Raw genomic sequence first — 17,332 nt, forward strand, 5'->3', positions numbered from 1 at the left:
GTACAGGAATTTGTTATTAATAAATTTTTATTGTTATAAAATCAAAAACAAAATATTTCCTATTTCCTGAACAATTAATTCTCTTTCATAAACATTTCAAAAAATAATAAAATTATCTCTCATAATTGTTAAGCACATTGATTTTTTTGTCTTTCGAAACAGTATGGAGAGAGAAGAAAAAAACACCAATTGATTGACAATCCGATAGCCACATTCAACCATATGGTGGATCCGTCCCTGAATATGGTGCTAATAGAAAGTTGCCTTTAACAATTGCTCACTTCTTTAAAAAAAAATCAATTGCTCACTTAAAACCTCCATAAGCAAAAATTAGTTAAAGACATACCTGTAACTTTTTAAAATATTTCAATCATAACTATTCAATTTATCCAATATAATACAAAGTTTCGATTATTATACTTTATTAAATGCACCACTCATTGAAATTCTAGGTCAAAGATTACAGAGTTTCATCACCAAGTACTGTATTGGTGGATTATATACTATGGAGTACTTATTATTTAGCTGAGTTTTGTTTCCACTTTCCACATAAAATTCTAATGGAGGGATTTAAACTACGGAGCAGAAACATTTTGGTCATGTGGATGTGCATTAACTTGGACTCCATTGCCTCGTACTCTTATTGCAGCCTTCTTTGCCTGAACAATGAAGATAATGTTGTTAAGAGCCATATAATTTATAGCAAAACTTATCTATTTGGTCCCATAAATATGCAAGTTTTTGTTTCTAGTACATGTAAATTTTTGTTGTTTTTATCCTAGCAAATACACCACATTTTTTTTTTAAACTTTGTCCTTATTGTTATGATTTAGTATTTGTGAAATTTGTTTATATTGGAATTGATTTCAGTAATATGTAGAATATTCGATTTGCAATCCCTCCAATATGATTGAGGTAAATGACTAAAATAAATATTGCTCACATATTATGTGGATCAATTTGATATTAACAAACTTTGCAAGGGTTAAAACGAAAAATAGTGACCAAGTAAAATTGAACATATTTACTGCGAGAATTTTTTTAAAATATTTTATATAAACAAAAAAAGGTATATTTTCAAGGACCAAATGCATATTTAAATCTAAAAAAAAAAGTATTTAAAGTATAAGGGAAGGGACATACTTCTTTTTCCCAATTGGTGCACAAGGTGACAAGAAGATAACACACCACTTGCACAACAAGTGCTATCACAAGTCCTAAATATAGCCCCTGTAATTATGAAGAATCAAGATAATATCAAATATAGTATCTCTAAATCAAATAGTTAACCACTTAGCAACAAACGAACATGATTAAAAATTGGTTAACTTTTACCTGTCCCTTCATGTGGAAGACAAAAGCAAATACAACAGAAATGGGAATGCCAACAAGATAATAAGCTCCTAAATTAACAAATGCACCAAGCTTCTGCCAACCACATCCTCTAGCAACACCTACAAGAATCAAACAATTAGCAAAGAGAAGGTTTATATATTTTTGGTCTATGTAATTTTTGGTCTATTAATAATACAAGAACTAACCTTGTAACTTTAAGGTGTTGAGTTTGAATATCCTCAGAGAAGATCGTAAAATGACTATTGATATCAAAAGCTACAATATTGTAGATTTTGCAAATGCAAAACCAAACATGGACTAAGATCTATTAAATCACATTATCTTATTATAGATATCATTAATAGAAGAAAATTTGATTTTTTTTCTTCTGATCAATAGAAGCTTTTAATCATTACCTTGGAGTGGAGTTTGAAATGAATCTACAAAGGCAGATATTGCAACAACCGGTGTCATTGAATTCACATATGTGACTACTTCATGCACATGGCTAAAAGCCTTTCCCCAAACTTTCCATAGTGACATAATGAAAGCAAACTCTAGAACTCCACAAGCAAATGACATGAATAAGGTTACTATTACAGCTAAATAAGCAGCATTTGGACATCCAGCTCCTAGTTCATTTGAGATTCTTGTACTGTTACATGAAAACATGTCAAATGAGACTCATTGTAGTCAATACTTATGAAACATGAACACTTCTCGAATTAGATGTGTTCCGATGTCGGACACGTATCGAGTATGACCGTCACATGATTACACTAAATTATGTCACACATTGCATTAGATATTAATACATTATAAATAGGCTATGTTTGAGTTACAAGTGTTGAGAGATATGAGTATATCATAGAAGCTAGTTTTGTATGGTTGAGTTAGATCAAACTCAAATATTAAGAGTTTTTTCGTCCTCATTTTTTTAATGTGTTATGATTTGTTATTGTTTTATTTTAGCATATATGATATGATTTACTTTTGCTTATGTTAGATGATGTAATAATCTTTTTAGAAGGTGTTTTTTCACAACAAAATTTAATAATATTAAGTCTCTAGACAAGACGAACAGGGACTGGCAAACATAAACTACAAACAAAGCCAATTTAAATAGGCGAAACACTCAAAAGAAAACCATAACAACACCAATACATAGACCACCTAAATTGAGGGCTATAACCAACATTAATAAGAAATCTAACCACCAAAATTAAACTAAACACCTAAATCAAAGTTAAACCTCCAACAGTTACTCCCAAGTGACCACGTACAAAATACCGTCACCTGTCGTCTGCTTCTCACGATGACCCCTCCAAAAAAACCCTTAAAACATAACCTTAACTTCTCACACCACAATTGAGCCCAATTAAACACCCAAACAATGACGTCTTCCAATGCACCTTCGGATTCCACCCCCACTTGACCCCTAGTTTTCTAGATAAGACACATTAGCAAGCCCACAAACTTGAGTCAAGAAACTGACTCTCAACCTCGAATCAAAAGGATTGACCCACCAAACTCTAGAAATAAATAAGTAAGGTACCCCTTAACTTCCGGTATATCGGAGAAAATGTCATAACAAACCCAAAAAGTTGGAATTAAACACTAACTCTCGATCTCGAATCAAAAGCGATCGACGCCACCTAACAGAAAACAAATCCCTAAGGCATTCTACAAATGGAGCAGTAGCTAGCGCAAACAAAGCATATCGGAAAAGGGCTTAGCTCGAAAACATTGCAAAACTAAGAAAAACCCAAAATCACTGTGAGCAGACAACGGCATAAGCTAGCGACAACGGATATGAACTCGTATCTAAGATCACTGTGAGCAGACAACAGAAGAAAAGCAAGAAACACCACACACTCTTCCTCATTATCACCACATCCAAAACCTCACTTCCATGCAAACAACTCCGTTAACAAACGAGTTATCCTTCTAGCACGCTTCAACCTTCTTCAACTACCCATTAATTAAAATCACACCTTCAACCCCATTCTTCACCATATCGATGCTTGAAAAGATCACAACATCCTCCACAACTAATATATTGTACGGAGACACACGAAAGACGCTAGAATCAAAACATTCAGCAAGCCCAACGACTGGCGAACACCTAACCTGCACCTCCGCCAAAGAAGCAACCATGAAGATGCAAAATTAGAACTGTGAGATATTAAATCACACGACCAATTTGACGAGAACTGAGCACAGACCAAACCCACACAGTTCTGAACATCGAGCGTGAACCACAAGACGAGGAGAACACCGGGAAACGAACATTGCTTAGCCGGTTGAAAGACATACACCAAGCCCCACTCGCACTACACATAAGACAAAATGCGACAACAGCCAAGACACATTAGAACACACACAAAGCCACACGCGACAGACCTAAAATAACACCTCCGCACCACCGCAATACTACATGAACCAACACAAAAACACCACCAGACCCGAACATGCGAGCAGACCTTAATCCTAATTAGTTGAAAACTAAAAACATAATTAAACAAAATAAATGTGTCACCATTTTTAATTTTAGTGATAGCATGTACATTATTTTGGTGTCTATTTTTTATTCTGATACAATATAAATTAATAGAGTTTAGCATGCACTACTAACCTTGCAGAAACACTAATTCCAAACGGTACCATCCAAAGCATACCGGATATATTAACACTGTAGATGAAAAAGTAAATTTAGCCACAGATAATAAAGCAATAATGGTTGTATCTGAGTTAGAAATAAGAACATAAAGTTTCTACAACAAATAGTGGGAATAATCCTCAGAACAATGACTAAAAAGAAACTAACCATATAGAAAGGACTGAAGTTTGCAACTGTGGATTGGGAAGAGCACCAGACAGGAGCACCATTATTTGAAATGTCCATGATTCTAAGCTGTAAAATGTTAGTGATACAATAGAGATGCAATTAGAAATTCTCAGTGGATAAATAACATAGTCTCATATTTGTATAACATTATATTGACATGGCACGATTCCTGTTTCAAAAGGTATATCTGCTAAATCATATTTAACGGTATTGTTATGTTGTAGTATTACATCTCAAAATTAATTCACACTATTAATAATAAAATTTGAGTAGACATTTATGAAAAACTTTTTCATACTATTGGGGTATAACGACTAAACATAAAAAAAAAGTATCATCTTTATCCTTATTCTTATTCTTATTCTTATTATTTAATCCTAGCAGACATGCAACCCTAATTACGAAACCCTTGACCCTAAACAATTGTTGGGAACACACATTAAATGGCCAGCTGATGAACACACATAGTAACGCACATGAAATGACTAGCTACTATGCTTCATTTGAAATTCAGCGTTAAGACACCTTTCCATCTTCCATACACGTTAACTTCTATTCTATTTCCCATGTAGAAAATTTTCTACGCACCTTCCATTTTCAACGATGACCTTTCCCTATTCCAACAAACATTAATAACATACACTACACTTTCCAATACATAAATATCTCAAGAAATGCTTTACTTTTTGTCCAATTTTATAGAAAACAAAGAGGCAAGCATTATTCAAACCTACTACCTCCGTTCCTTTTTAATTATCATATGTTGACATTTTACATAAACCAAGACAATCAATAATTGTTACTACTTTTGATACAATAAGTTATACTTTTACTATAATAACCTTATTCATTTAATATTCTGTTTCATATATTTCTCTCTCCGCCATAAATAACTAAGGGTAATATTGATAAAACATCATTTAATGTTGCATTGAACTTTGAAAGTAACAGTTAAATAGAAACAAAAAAATTTCTCTCTCTCTCTCTCTCTCTCTCTCTCTCTCTCTCTCTCTCTCTCTCTCTCTCTCTCTCTCTCTCTCTCTCTCTCTCTCTCTCTCTCTCTATATATATATATATATATATATATAGGGTTTTGCTAGAAGACACCCTTTAATATTTATGAAGATGTCTTTTAGCAGTCCACACACACTTCAAGGTGTGATTATCCACTTTTTAGTTGGTGTCTTTTAGCAAATACCTATAGGACAACTTGTTAAAAAGCACCTTCATAAAGAGTATCTTCTAGCAAAACTGATATATATATATATATATATATATATATATATATATATATATATCACAATCAAACCCTTCATCACTGCTTCTTTCTTTCATTCCTTCTCTTAATTCCGATCTTCAATCCCTTTCCTACATGACTTTCCTCCTTTACCCTACATCACCTCCACCACCACTGAAGACAAATCCCCCATCTTCAGCCTGATTTCATTTTTGCAGACTTCCTATCGTCGTAGTTCAATATCCTCCACACAAGCAGATAATTGGAGATCCTTCGTAGCTTCCAAAACTTCAAATTTAGGACCATTTCTTTCATGTTTTTTCTTCTTTTGATTTAAGTATTTTGTTAACCGTGACAAATTTCTTTTTTATTTATGAAATCTGTGTAGTGGTTTTACTTACTCCCTCCGTCCCTATATGTAAGAACTCTTTGCCTCTAATAAAAGGATGCTTACATATAGGGGCGGAGGGAGTGTTTTAGAGATCATGGTGTGGCTATATTTGAATTTGTATGTTGATGATGATGGTGAGACTCCGCATAAATATTCACCACAAACCATTTATTTTTATCAACACCCCACTTAAAACAAACATCTATGTATCCCTTTGCCAATAAAAGAAAAAAGCAAAGTTGAATTCGCGTTTCTCTTAATAGATAAGATACCTCCATTAGTTCCTTTCGATGGTCTAAAGGGCCAATCACAATCCGTGTCTCCCCAAAGGCTAAGACAAAACTCATCCGACTCCAATTCATTTTGTAGTTTCTTGTAGCACCAAAATATCAAGTTTGTGAGCACTCTACAATTCTTTTATTCTTCTCATTTTTATACTACTCCCCAACCATCATAGAATTAAAAGAGAGAACTAGCAAGGGTTCACTATAGTTCTCTCCTTTGTTAACTTATTAACATTTATCTCCTCCATAATAACCAATTCTGATACATTTTCCCCATTTTTCTATATAAATGACAATCCAACTATTTTTTGTAAACCTAGAAATTTTGACGAGTCTAAAGATTTTTTTGTGACCCCATCCATTGGGCTTTAAACAAATGTGGGACCTCTTAACATTTGTCTCTATTTATCAAGAGAAGTCTCGAGTCAGGTACAAGTATTTGGTAACACAACTACCAACTCAAAATTGGGATCTTTACTATCCGATGCCACAACCTCCACATCCACACTATTCCATAAGCATCGATTTCACCAAAAACTTCTTTACTTCTTCGCCTTCATCCATCTTCTTTCATTGAATTTACCAGATTGACAGACTTTGACGAATCCAGCATATTCCTTACTTCAACGAACATGCTTCTATTTTTCTTTTTCCTCAATTTTGTATCCCTTTTCCCAGCCAGTGTAACAAAAGTGCCCTTTGAATAACATATACTCTAAAACATCTATCTTCGCACAATTTCATTTACTACACCCCATCTGTTGTATCATCTAGTGTATTTTCACTAGAAAATAGTTGGGTCGACCATAATTCTTCTTGAGAAACCTGATTATTACTTTCACACCACAACACATGAGTTGGGTCCAACCCGTTATGTAACTAATCTGCATCGTCCTATTGACTATTAGCGCCCCCATACAACTGTTAGCCACCTCATTGTCTTTCTCTCTCCAAAATGTCTTACCTACCCCATCCTTAGCCATCCACTATTATATCCCGTCAGCCACCTTTCTCGTAACAACATACCTGATTCCCCTTTGACCCACATTGTCAACCAATGGGTCTTAGTCAGTTGTCACACCATCCTTTTATACACCAAATGAAGCTAAATGATTTTGGAATCGTGTGTATGTACCATTAGCCTTTCCTTAAAAAACATTCATCCTTATCCCTTGACCTAGTACTCCTACTAACATCACATGATATATCATTATCATAGAGTCACTCACCATCCAAACCCCCCAACCTCCACACACGCCACCTTATTTGGAACTTTCCGACTGAGGTACCAGAAATTTCAAAATCAAACCGTTTTTCTAGATCCTAGCACTCCCTCCTTCCGTTGCCCTTTTCAACCACCCACGAGTCAAAATTGATCCGCTTTACCACTAGATGCCGATGAAGAGTGGTCCTCCTTACCAAAGATGTGATGATATTGATTCTCGCCACCATCACACTATTTCCAGCCACCGTCTCTTCATCAAAATCTGAAAATGTCAAGTTGTTCTGCCACCTTTTAAAAACTCCCTATCCTACATATTCAAATTCCATGACCCCTTATCTTTAATCATCTTCCTCCCCACCACAAATTCACCATTTCCGTGCAACAAAAGTAAACCACCACTCATCTCTACCATTATGATGTTTGGCCCTCCTTGGATCCAATAACTAGTTTTCACTATCAAGAAATCTTCTTCATGGACTAGGGTGCTCACATAAGTTTTTTGCAGGTTGTTGAAAATGGATGATTCATCTATACCTCAAAGACCTCCGCCGACTGTATCCTTCCCACCACCTACTACCTCATCGACCCACCATCACTTCCATCTCAGATGAAACCTCCTTATTCACAAACACTGTCAGAAAAGACTTACCTTGTTGGACCTTCCTCTCCTTCCCTGTAAAGCCTCGCCATTCGTTATTTCCTTTATGTTTGCCACAGTCCTGTCCTAACCCCCAATCATTCTTATCAAGCCTTGAGAGGTTGACCTTGCGATTGAAACACCTACACCATACCGATTTCAGTTTCTTACTCCACACATCTACTTCCTTTACATCCCTAAATTTCAGTTTCTTATCAAGCTTTTTTGAAATATACACCTCTCGCACTCTCCTGAATTTAGAAAGAAAAAAAACCCTCAAAGATCCACCACTCTATCACCATCTGAGAAGTTTGTGAAGAAAAATAATGTGGTAATATGAGAAAGATGATTGATGTAACCTATCACCGTCCCCTAACCTCCGCTTTGTGTGAACTCTCTCTCTTCTTTCTCCTCTCTCGTATTGAAATTTACTCACATCTTATAAAGACTAGTTTCAATATGAACAAAGTTAGAAGAACTAAAACAACAAAACAAGGAGCAAAAGCAAAAATAATATATTTGTATAAGGACTGACAAAAAAAAATATTGGACTAAATGCAAATATTTGTAGAGAACAAAATATATTTAAACCTTCTTATATAATCATCTATATTCTATCAAAGTAAATTTTAGTTTAGTAGAAATTATCTTACCAAACCATGACTGCCGAAGGAAATGCGAGTTTGAGAAATTGAGGGATGTTGTGCAAGGATTCCATTGACAAACCAACCCAAGTCTTTTTACATGAAGATGAGAACTTCATGTAAATTGCCAACATTGCCACATTAAGCCAATTTGAGATACAGATTGCAATAGCAGCTCCTTTAATACCAAATCCAAATTTTATAACCAAAGCCCAACATAGAAAAACATGTATCAAGCTAGTGACTCCATTAGCAAGCACCATTGGAAAAATTATATTTTGTGTTTGTAGGAATTTAACAAGGCACCTAAGAAGGGCATTGGCTGAAAGGCTTGGAATTGAGTAACGAGCAAATAGTTGAGCTTGTGCTGCAATAGTTTTGTCTTGACGTAAAATTATCAAAATCGGTTTTAAGTATGCCAAAATAAATGATAAAGGTATACTAACAAGGGTGGTTGCCAACATTGCTCTTTGTGTATATATTCCAACCATATGATATTGTTGTGCTCCATATGCTTGCCCACAAAATGTGTCTAATGCACTTGACATACCCATCTAAATAAACATAAATTTGAGTTAATTAAGAATATAGTTTGATATTTTGACAAAAGAAGATACATATATAAACAAAATCATAAACTTGTAAGTCCCATTAAATCTCATGGGTATATAACTACCCATTCTTGTATGAATTTGTGCAATGTTATGTAATGAGTGTGTTATAGTGCTCGTTTTGCTACTCGTGTACAAAAAGAGCTATATCCATTTTTATTTTTTTACCTTTATGCTTTTATGAGAAAACATTACATAATGTATTTTAATCCAGATTTTATTTTCTTATTTAATTTTAAAAAAATATAAAAATATTTGGTGCATGAAGTAAGTTTTATAGCGAACTGTTCACAAAAAAAAATATAGAGGAAAATGATATCAATTTTACAATCCCAATTTGAGTAATTTGTATATATTGGTTTAAAAATACAAGATCTTAACTAGTTTTCTTAGACTTGTTAAGAAATTAAATCGTGAGAAATTCTGCTGTCATGGAATAAAAACATTGAACCAATTATGTCATAGTGAGCTTAAATCAGTTGGCAGAAATATTGTATATAATATACAGGGGTTAGAGTTCGAACCCCAGACATCCATATTTTGTTGTTCTTGGAAGCACTCTGAATTTTATTTTATTTTAATTTGTTGTGAATATTGTAACTAAATACATGGCCACTTTTTTTCGGAAAATTAAATATAGAGAAATTAAAGTGTGTAATAATTGAAATTTTGTATTTAACATCTTAAATACTACTCCATATGTATCTGGTCAAGTAATGTAGATATGTTCTTTGTTGTAAGAGATAATTTATTTTTTAAATTTGTTGAATAACAGATGCATCTGGTTAAGTAATTTACTTGTTAAATTCATTGAATAACTTATGTATATGGTTTTTATTATTGATCAGTTATTCAATGAACTTAAACAGTGAATTGTCTCTTATAACATGAATTATTCATTGAATAACTAATATTTATGAAAATATATAAGTTTCTAATTATTTTTTAATAAAATATCATAAAAAAAATTGTAGGTGATTTCAAGACTTTCATGCATGCATAGACAACTGAAAATCAATAAAATTAATGGAAATTAAAAGTGGTTTTCATAAAAGCTAATACTAGTTGTATAGTGAAGATTTCTATATGTCTTTCATACATGCATAGATAACTAGAAATCAATAAAATTGATGGAAACTAAAATGAAGAAAACTCAAAACATACCAATACATTGAAGCCAGTAACATTGACAAATGAAATAGCCAAAGAAGCACCAGCAAGAAGCAACTCATCTAAACGTCCAACAAACATGAGAGATATAATTTGTAAGCTGTTTTGAAACACACACACAAATATCAATGGCCCTGCTAGCCATAGCTGCTTCTTTGATTCTTCAATAATCTCCCTTCTCCCTATTTTCATTGTGCCCTCTCTTTTTCTCTCTCTCAAGTTTCCAAGACAAAAACACAAGCCTTGACCAAAATGATGTCAACTTCCCGTAAAGACCCTCTTTGAATGTGTCACTATTAATTACACCAAAGTACTATCTTCAATTCTTATTATTATAAGAGATTTTTGGGAAATATTTTGGGTCCTATCTACCTACTACGTACTAATATACAAAAATTAATTATTTATCATACTAAATTCTTTTATTTTTTTGACAAATTATCATACTACATTCTTATCCTTCATTCAAATAGCTTAAAACAACTTTCATTAGGGGTAATTTGGTATTTGCTACATTTTTCTTTTTCATTCTTTTGTTTTTCTTTTTCTATTTTTCTTCTCTTTCACATTTTGCAATTTTTTATTACTTTTTTTTTTGTCAAGTAGCCTAGTGGCCAGAGAAATTCACCTTAAAAATAAATAAATGTGGTGTCCGGAGTTCGAACCCGGACCCCTACACATATTGTACATTATCCCTTACCAAATGAGTTAAGCTCATGGGACTACTATTATTTCTCATAACATTTTCATTCTTTATTACGTTTTCATTCATTATTTATTATTTTTCATTTTGACTCTCTGTCTTTCTTAAAATTTCATCATATTGAGTTTATTTATCAATTACACCATCTGGTCACTATTATAAGCAAAAATTCATTTTCTAGGTTCATTCATTAAATGTTGTATGTGGTCTATATTTAGGCTACATCAACATTTAATGAATGAACCTAAAATATGGTTTTTTACTTATAATAGTGACAGGAGGGTGTACATATCAACGGGACATAAAAATTTGTGTTTCCTAGATTTTTTTTTTTATAGGGAAATTTGTGTTTTCTAGATATTAACACATAAAATCCACAATGGGACTCAAGTGCAAATATTTGACAGAATTTTACATATAAAATAAACAAATATTTTAGAAAAATACCACATTAATGTTTTAAAATGACTAATGAATTTATTCCAATCTATAATATTGACCTTAAATATCAAGTACAAATCTCTCAAAAAAAAAAAATCAAGTACAAATAAATAGATCTATGCAAACGAAAGAAACTATTACTAGTTTTATGACAAATTAAAGTAAAAAACAAACTACCCTCCTTTAATTTTTTTTTTGTCTTTTTAATATTAATGGGCCATTATTTAATTATATTCATTGACTTTACTATTGAATATTTTGACACCTTACAATTAAGTTCAAATTTCAAAGTTGTCATTAAAAGTGTAAGTGCAGCCTACTTAAAAAAGATGTAGGTGTACTCCATTTTTACTTTCCATTTTTACTAATGGGCCAGGTATAGGGGGACTACTACTTGTCTCTTGGATACCCATTTGTATACCTTTGCCTATATATAGCATTGCATACCTAAATGTTTGATTTCCAGGTATAGGGGGACTACATAAATGTTCAAAGGGGTATCTTAAGAAGAGTGAGGCAAAAGTGATGAGTGTTTTCATAAATTTTCCTAATGTATTATTCAATGTTGGGTAGTTGTATTTTAGTAATTGTATGAAATTGAAAGACTAATTTTGATCGGTCTATGGAGTGCCTTGTAATATATGAATCATTTGTTTTCTTTATATTATTTGGTAGTTCATGTATTTGATGCAAACTCGATAATTCAAGAATATTCTACCATATAAGGTAGTAATTACATATTGTTTGCTTGTTTGGTTATAACTTTCATTTTTGAGAAAATCTCAATCTTTATACCTTGGTTTTGTTTAGATTTGTGTTATTTGAACATCTATTTATGTGATAACTTTTGATACAATCAAAGCTTTATAAAGAAAATGAGGTATTGATACAAAATTCAAAGCAATATATATATATATATATATATACACACACACACACAGAGAGAGAGAGAGAGTAAAAAGATAGATAATGTGAATATGATAGAGAAAGTTGTTACAAAAGCTGTCAAAAAATAATTGTTCAAATATCATTTCTCTTTTTTTTATTATGCATTTATTTTATGGTAGGTAAAATTGTGATTTAGATCATTGAATATAATGATTTTGTAATATTTATTAGCACTAGAAATATGATTTTATGTTTGGATAATCACCTTCGATTAGAAGTTTTACTTGTAAAACCATGTGATTTAGAGACAATAATGTCTTTAAACCACATGTATCTTGAGAAAAGGAACAAGATTTTGAGGCGCAAAAAATAAAGAAAGGTAGATGACTAATAAGATAAGAAAGAAAATTGATGTACACACACTAAACAAGGCTAATACATACATGTAAAAGATGGAAATACCCTTCAACAGTTAACTGCCGTCGGCTGTTTCTTCCTCGGCAGATAGTTTTCGTCGGATCTTATAATTCATCGATGGTTAATTGACGATGCGCGTTGATACCTCTGCATTGGCAGAAGTTTCATTTTCTGAACCTGTTATGTGTTTAAAACATCAATTATAATAACTACATTCATTTATCAATTCCTAAACTATACATGCAATCATCAAAATGTCAATTCATACATAAACTCTAACCACATGCACACTAACAAAATTAACAAAAATAAACCTACACAAACTAACATTATGATTACAAATGATTAACACTACTTACTTGTGTTTTTGAGGAGATGATTGAGTTGATTTTCGTCAAAATGGAATTGGGAGGAATTTTAGAAACTGACGCTTCTGTTATGCAGTTTCTGGATATGTGCAGTACGCATCGGTCGTTAAATGCCGATGAAACCAGCGGTGTCGAGGAAACTTCGATAGTTAACTACCGATGGGGTATTTGCTTCTTTTACATGTGTTTTTAGCCTTCTTTCATGTGTCAAGAGCAATTTTCAATAAGATAAGGGTTGGTTTTTCAAAAGTAAATACATTGGCCCGTTTTTTTAGTTTACAATATTTTCGGCCCATCATACTATCATAGGTTCGTTATCCTTTCTTTTAAAAAACTATTATTTTACTTTTCAGTAAAAATTTTTTAGTACTAACCTTAATTATTTACTGTATTTCTTTGTGAATTTTATGAATTTCACTCTATAAATTATGATTTGTATATTAAATATTATTCTTATTTATAATTTCAAATTCTGGCGCGTTAACTTTCAGATATTCTATGTGACGTTCCAACACCAGACACAAAATACGAAGGTTGAATGTAATGTTTAGAACATCGTGCTAACAGAAATAAATAAAACAATGCAAACGTAAAAGACAAGAAAGTAAAATACACAGGAAGATTGTTGAACCAGTTCGGTGACAAACACACCTACTCTAGGGGCTACCAAGCCAAGAAGGAAATCCATTAGTGTAATTCTTATTCTAAGTTCTCAGCAAACTCCAAGTTTACAACTCTAGACCTAGGACCTACTTGTATTGACTTCAACCTAGGAACTTCTAGATCTGAGATCCTATCTCACTTCCACTCAATCAATCACAACCCCTGTGATTATCAAATTACAACTCAATAAGATGAAGTTACCTTCAAACACAAACTACCTCCGTGCTTCAAAGCTTAGGAGTAGTACAACTTACAACTCAATAAAACACAGTTCTTAACATGTGTCAAGGTGATACAAGAAAGGCTCATCAATAACAATGACTCAAAACCCTAAAAAGCTATTTCTTCAATGACGGCTTGAATGATGAATTAAGTCTTGCAGTCTTGTATATATACTAAAGCAATACGGGCTAAATAGTCTTGTTGGGCTCCAGAACAATGTAGATCCACGAGCTGATCCACTTTACACAAATCAGTAACAAATAAAGCAATTTTTAAAAAGTCGGAACATCTTTAGGAACTACCAATACACCACCAAATATTCCTAAAATATTGACAATACTTTAGGAACAAATCATCTAGTTGATTCTGGACAAAAAACATGCTACTTGGCCAAGAACTAATAAGGCGTGAATTCCTTTTAATAAGATAAAGCGCGCGCAAACCAAGGCACAAGAACATGACACATTGAACTGTGCCAAGATGTTGGAACATCATATCCAACACCATACAAGATGTCAAGATGTTGGAACAACATATTCAATAAATATTTATTTTAGCAATAATGAAGTCAATACACAAATATCTAACATAATTTGTTTATTTTTTAATTTCTTTCAATCGTGGTTGAACCCATTCTATTGATTAAACAATAAAAAGTGGCTCTCACATGTTTGGTCTTTTTGGTTTAGTTTTAAATATATACATTTTACATAAGGTGGTTACTTAACGTGTCTCTCGACTTCATATCTCCCAATCCCATACACTAAAACGGGCTTTAGGCAATTAACATCTTATTCCAAACATTAGTTGATTTAGATTATATTCTTGTATAAATAAAAACTAAGCTAAGGTTATATGAGATATAAAATTCAAGAGCACGTAAATGAATTTATCAAAAAACTTCATTAAACATTTTAGATCAAAACGCATCAAAATCAAACATCATTCTAAGAGGAATCATATTAATACAAAGGAATCATTAGTAGAAGATCGTTTTGATTTCATTAAAGAAAAATTACATATTATTCTTGTTTGTAGATCATTCTTAAACAGAAAACTTGAGGCTCATGATTGCCTCTCATATCTTGAACTTTTTTTCTTAAAAAAAATGTATATAGTCAGTTGTAAACATAGTTTTAAAATTCGGCTCGGTCATCGACTCGGACAGGGTACTGGATCAATAAGTTAATGGTCGAACCACTAAGTCACTGGTTGAACCGCATGATTGAATCAGATTAAACCAAATAACTCGGATAGATGACTCAGTCTCATAATTAAATTTTTATAAATATTTACCCTTATTAAATCAGATCGAACCGACGACTCTATCACTTAAAAATTAAAAAACTGACAAATTAAAAGTATATAGCAAACTAAATTTATTTTTTAAAGCCATAGAATATCTAGAATTAACAATTATTCAATTAGAAATAACAAGTTATTTTATAATTTTTTCTTGAAAAAAAAATTGCTATAATATTATTTTATTTTTAAAAGATGCTTTATAATTTTTTTTTTTAAATAGGCTTTGTAATTGGTCGTATGTGAATTGGGCTTATTTCACAAGCCCACCAACCAAAAGTGAAAACCCTAGTTATCGTATTGTTGTAACTTGTAACAACAGCATCACAAATAACAGCCGCCGCTCATAAGTTTAGTTTTTTTTTTTTCTTTTTCTGTTAGTTTTTCTAGTTTAAGTTTTAAATGTAGTTTCAATTGGAGTTTCAATTGAAAGCATGCAGATTCTGCTTCCTCTTCACATCTTTCTTCTTTCTGTTTCCGTTTTTTTCTTCTTCTCCAGACTTTTCTTCTTTCTGTTTCGTTTTTTTTTTAAAGCTAAGCATTGGACCGGCTGTTCCGTAAATCGGCCGAGTCACCGATTTTAACCAAGCCGTTCCGATTTTCATCGATCTAATTACATAACCGATCCATTAAGTTGTTCATGATCCAATCGGTCCGACCGGCCGGTCCGATCCGGTTTTTAAAACTCTGGTTGTAAAAAGTCATTTCTTTTTCCTAGACAAAAGTTCACTTAATTACCCCATCAGTCTAGAAAACTCATCATTAACACTCTCCATCAAATCTCACTTTTTTTTCTATCTTTCCAAAAACCATTTTCGCTCTTATCTCTTTGAAAAACACAATCTTCTACATCTTCCATAAAACCGACGATTTCTTCATAAATATAGATTAATTACCCCATTAATCTAGAAAACTCTTCATTAAACCACTCTCTATCAAATCTCACTTTTTTCTCTCTTCCCAAAAACCATTTTTGCTCTTATCTCTTTGAAAAACACAATCTTCTACATCTTCCATAAAACCAACGATCTCCTAATCAATCTAGATTAATTACCCCATCAATCTAGAAAACTCTTCATTAAACCACTCTCCATCAAATCTCACTTTTTTTTCTCTCTTTCCAAAAACCGTTTTCCGCTCTTATCTCTTTGAAAAACACAATCTTCTGCATCTTCCATAAAACCAACGATCTCTTCATCTTCTTCCTCTCAAATCACTACCACACTCCACCACAAAAAAAAAAAAATGACCAGAACCAAATGCTACGGGAAGAAATGTCCCTCAGTCCGACCAACTTCCCCTTCCCCTTCTCCATCTACACCATATGCTCTCCCTCTCCTCCTTCAGCGCCTCTAAGAAGAACACTTTTTCCTCCCTCTCTTTCAAGAAAAAGAACCCATACATCCATCCCCTCACCTATCGATTCACTTAAACAAACACCCTTTTAAAATTCTCTAGATGTTTTACCTTCACCTCCAAAACCTTCAAAACACTCTGATGAACCACAACTCTCTTTTAAATCATTAAAAATAACACAAACTCAACCACCTCCATCTTCACCAAAACTAAACCCACCTTGTTCATCATGCCCCTGGAACAAACCATTACGTGACCCTGGCATTGACTCCTGATGGAACTTAATTACCCTTACATGACCTTGACATTGACCCCATCTACTTTAATACTCTCGCCAGGATTCCATACACTTTTTATCAAATTACTCCTCCAAATCTTAACCAAATGGCCCCCACCTCAACAAAACCTAAACCAAAAAGAGTCAAATCAACCCAAACCACACGAGCGAGAAGATCCCAAAGGATTATTGTTGAGATTGGAATTCAAAAAACCAAGATTGAAATTTCAGATTCAGATGATGAACCAAAAACAAAACAACCCAAGAAAACATAACCTCCCGAAAACAAACCAAAAGCTTTTGAAATAAAAAA

The 17,332-nt window shown here is 32.8% G+C and overlaps 1 protein-coding gene across 2 annotated transcripts; it reads right to left on the reverse strand.

The window, feature by feature from the left end:
* Window positions 1-349: 349 nt before the first annotated feature.
* Window positions 350-10,753, reverse strand: LOC120580832 (protein DETOXIFICATION 16). Of its 2 annotated transcripts, XM_039834978.1 has the most exons (8): window positions 10,377-10,748; window positions 8,611-9,155; window positions 4,163-4,249; window positions 3,971-4,027; window positions 1,752-1,990; window positions 1,336-1,454; window positions 1,144-1,230; window positions 350-659 (listed from the first exon to the last, which is right to left on the reverse strand). In XM_039834978.1, the coding sequence occupies exons 1-8, from the start codon at window positions 10,572-10,574 to the stop codon at window positions 576-578; spliced, it is 1,416 nt and encodes a 471-aa protein (XP_039690912.1). In that variant the 5' UTR covers window positions 10,575-10,748; the 3' UTR covers window positions 350-575. The 2 variants fall into 2 exon arrangements, with proteins under 2 accessions (XP_039690912.1, XP_039690913.1); XM_039834979.1 differs by lacking the exons at window positions 350-659; window positions 1,144-1,230 and adding an exon at window positions 1,542-1,611 and having other exon boundaries at window positions 1,335-1,454; window positions 10,377-10,753.
* Window positions 10,754-17,332: the final 6,579 nt, after the last annotated feature.

The sequence above is a fragment of the Medicago truncatula genome, chromosome 6, assembly GCF_003473485.1.
Source record: "Medicago truncatula cultivar Jemalong A17 chromosome 6, MtrunA17r5.0-ANR, whole genome shotgun sequence".
NCBI classification, from domain to species: domain Eukaryota; kingdom Viridiplantae; phylum Streptophyta; class Magnoliopsida; order Fabales; family Fabaceae; genus Medicago; species Medicago truncatula.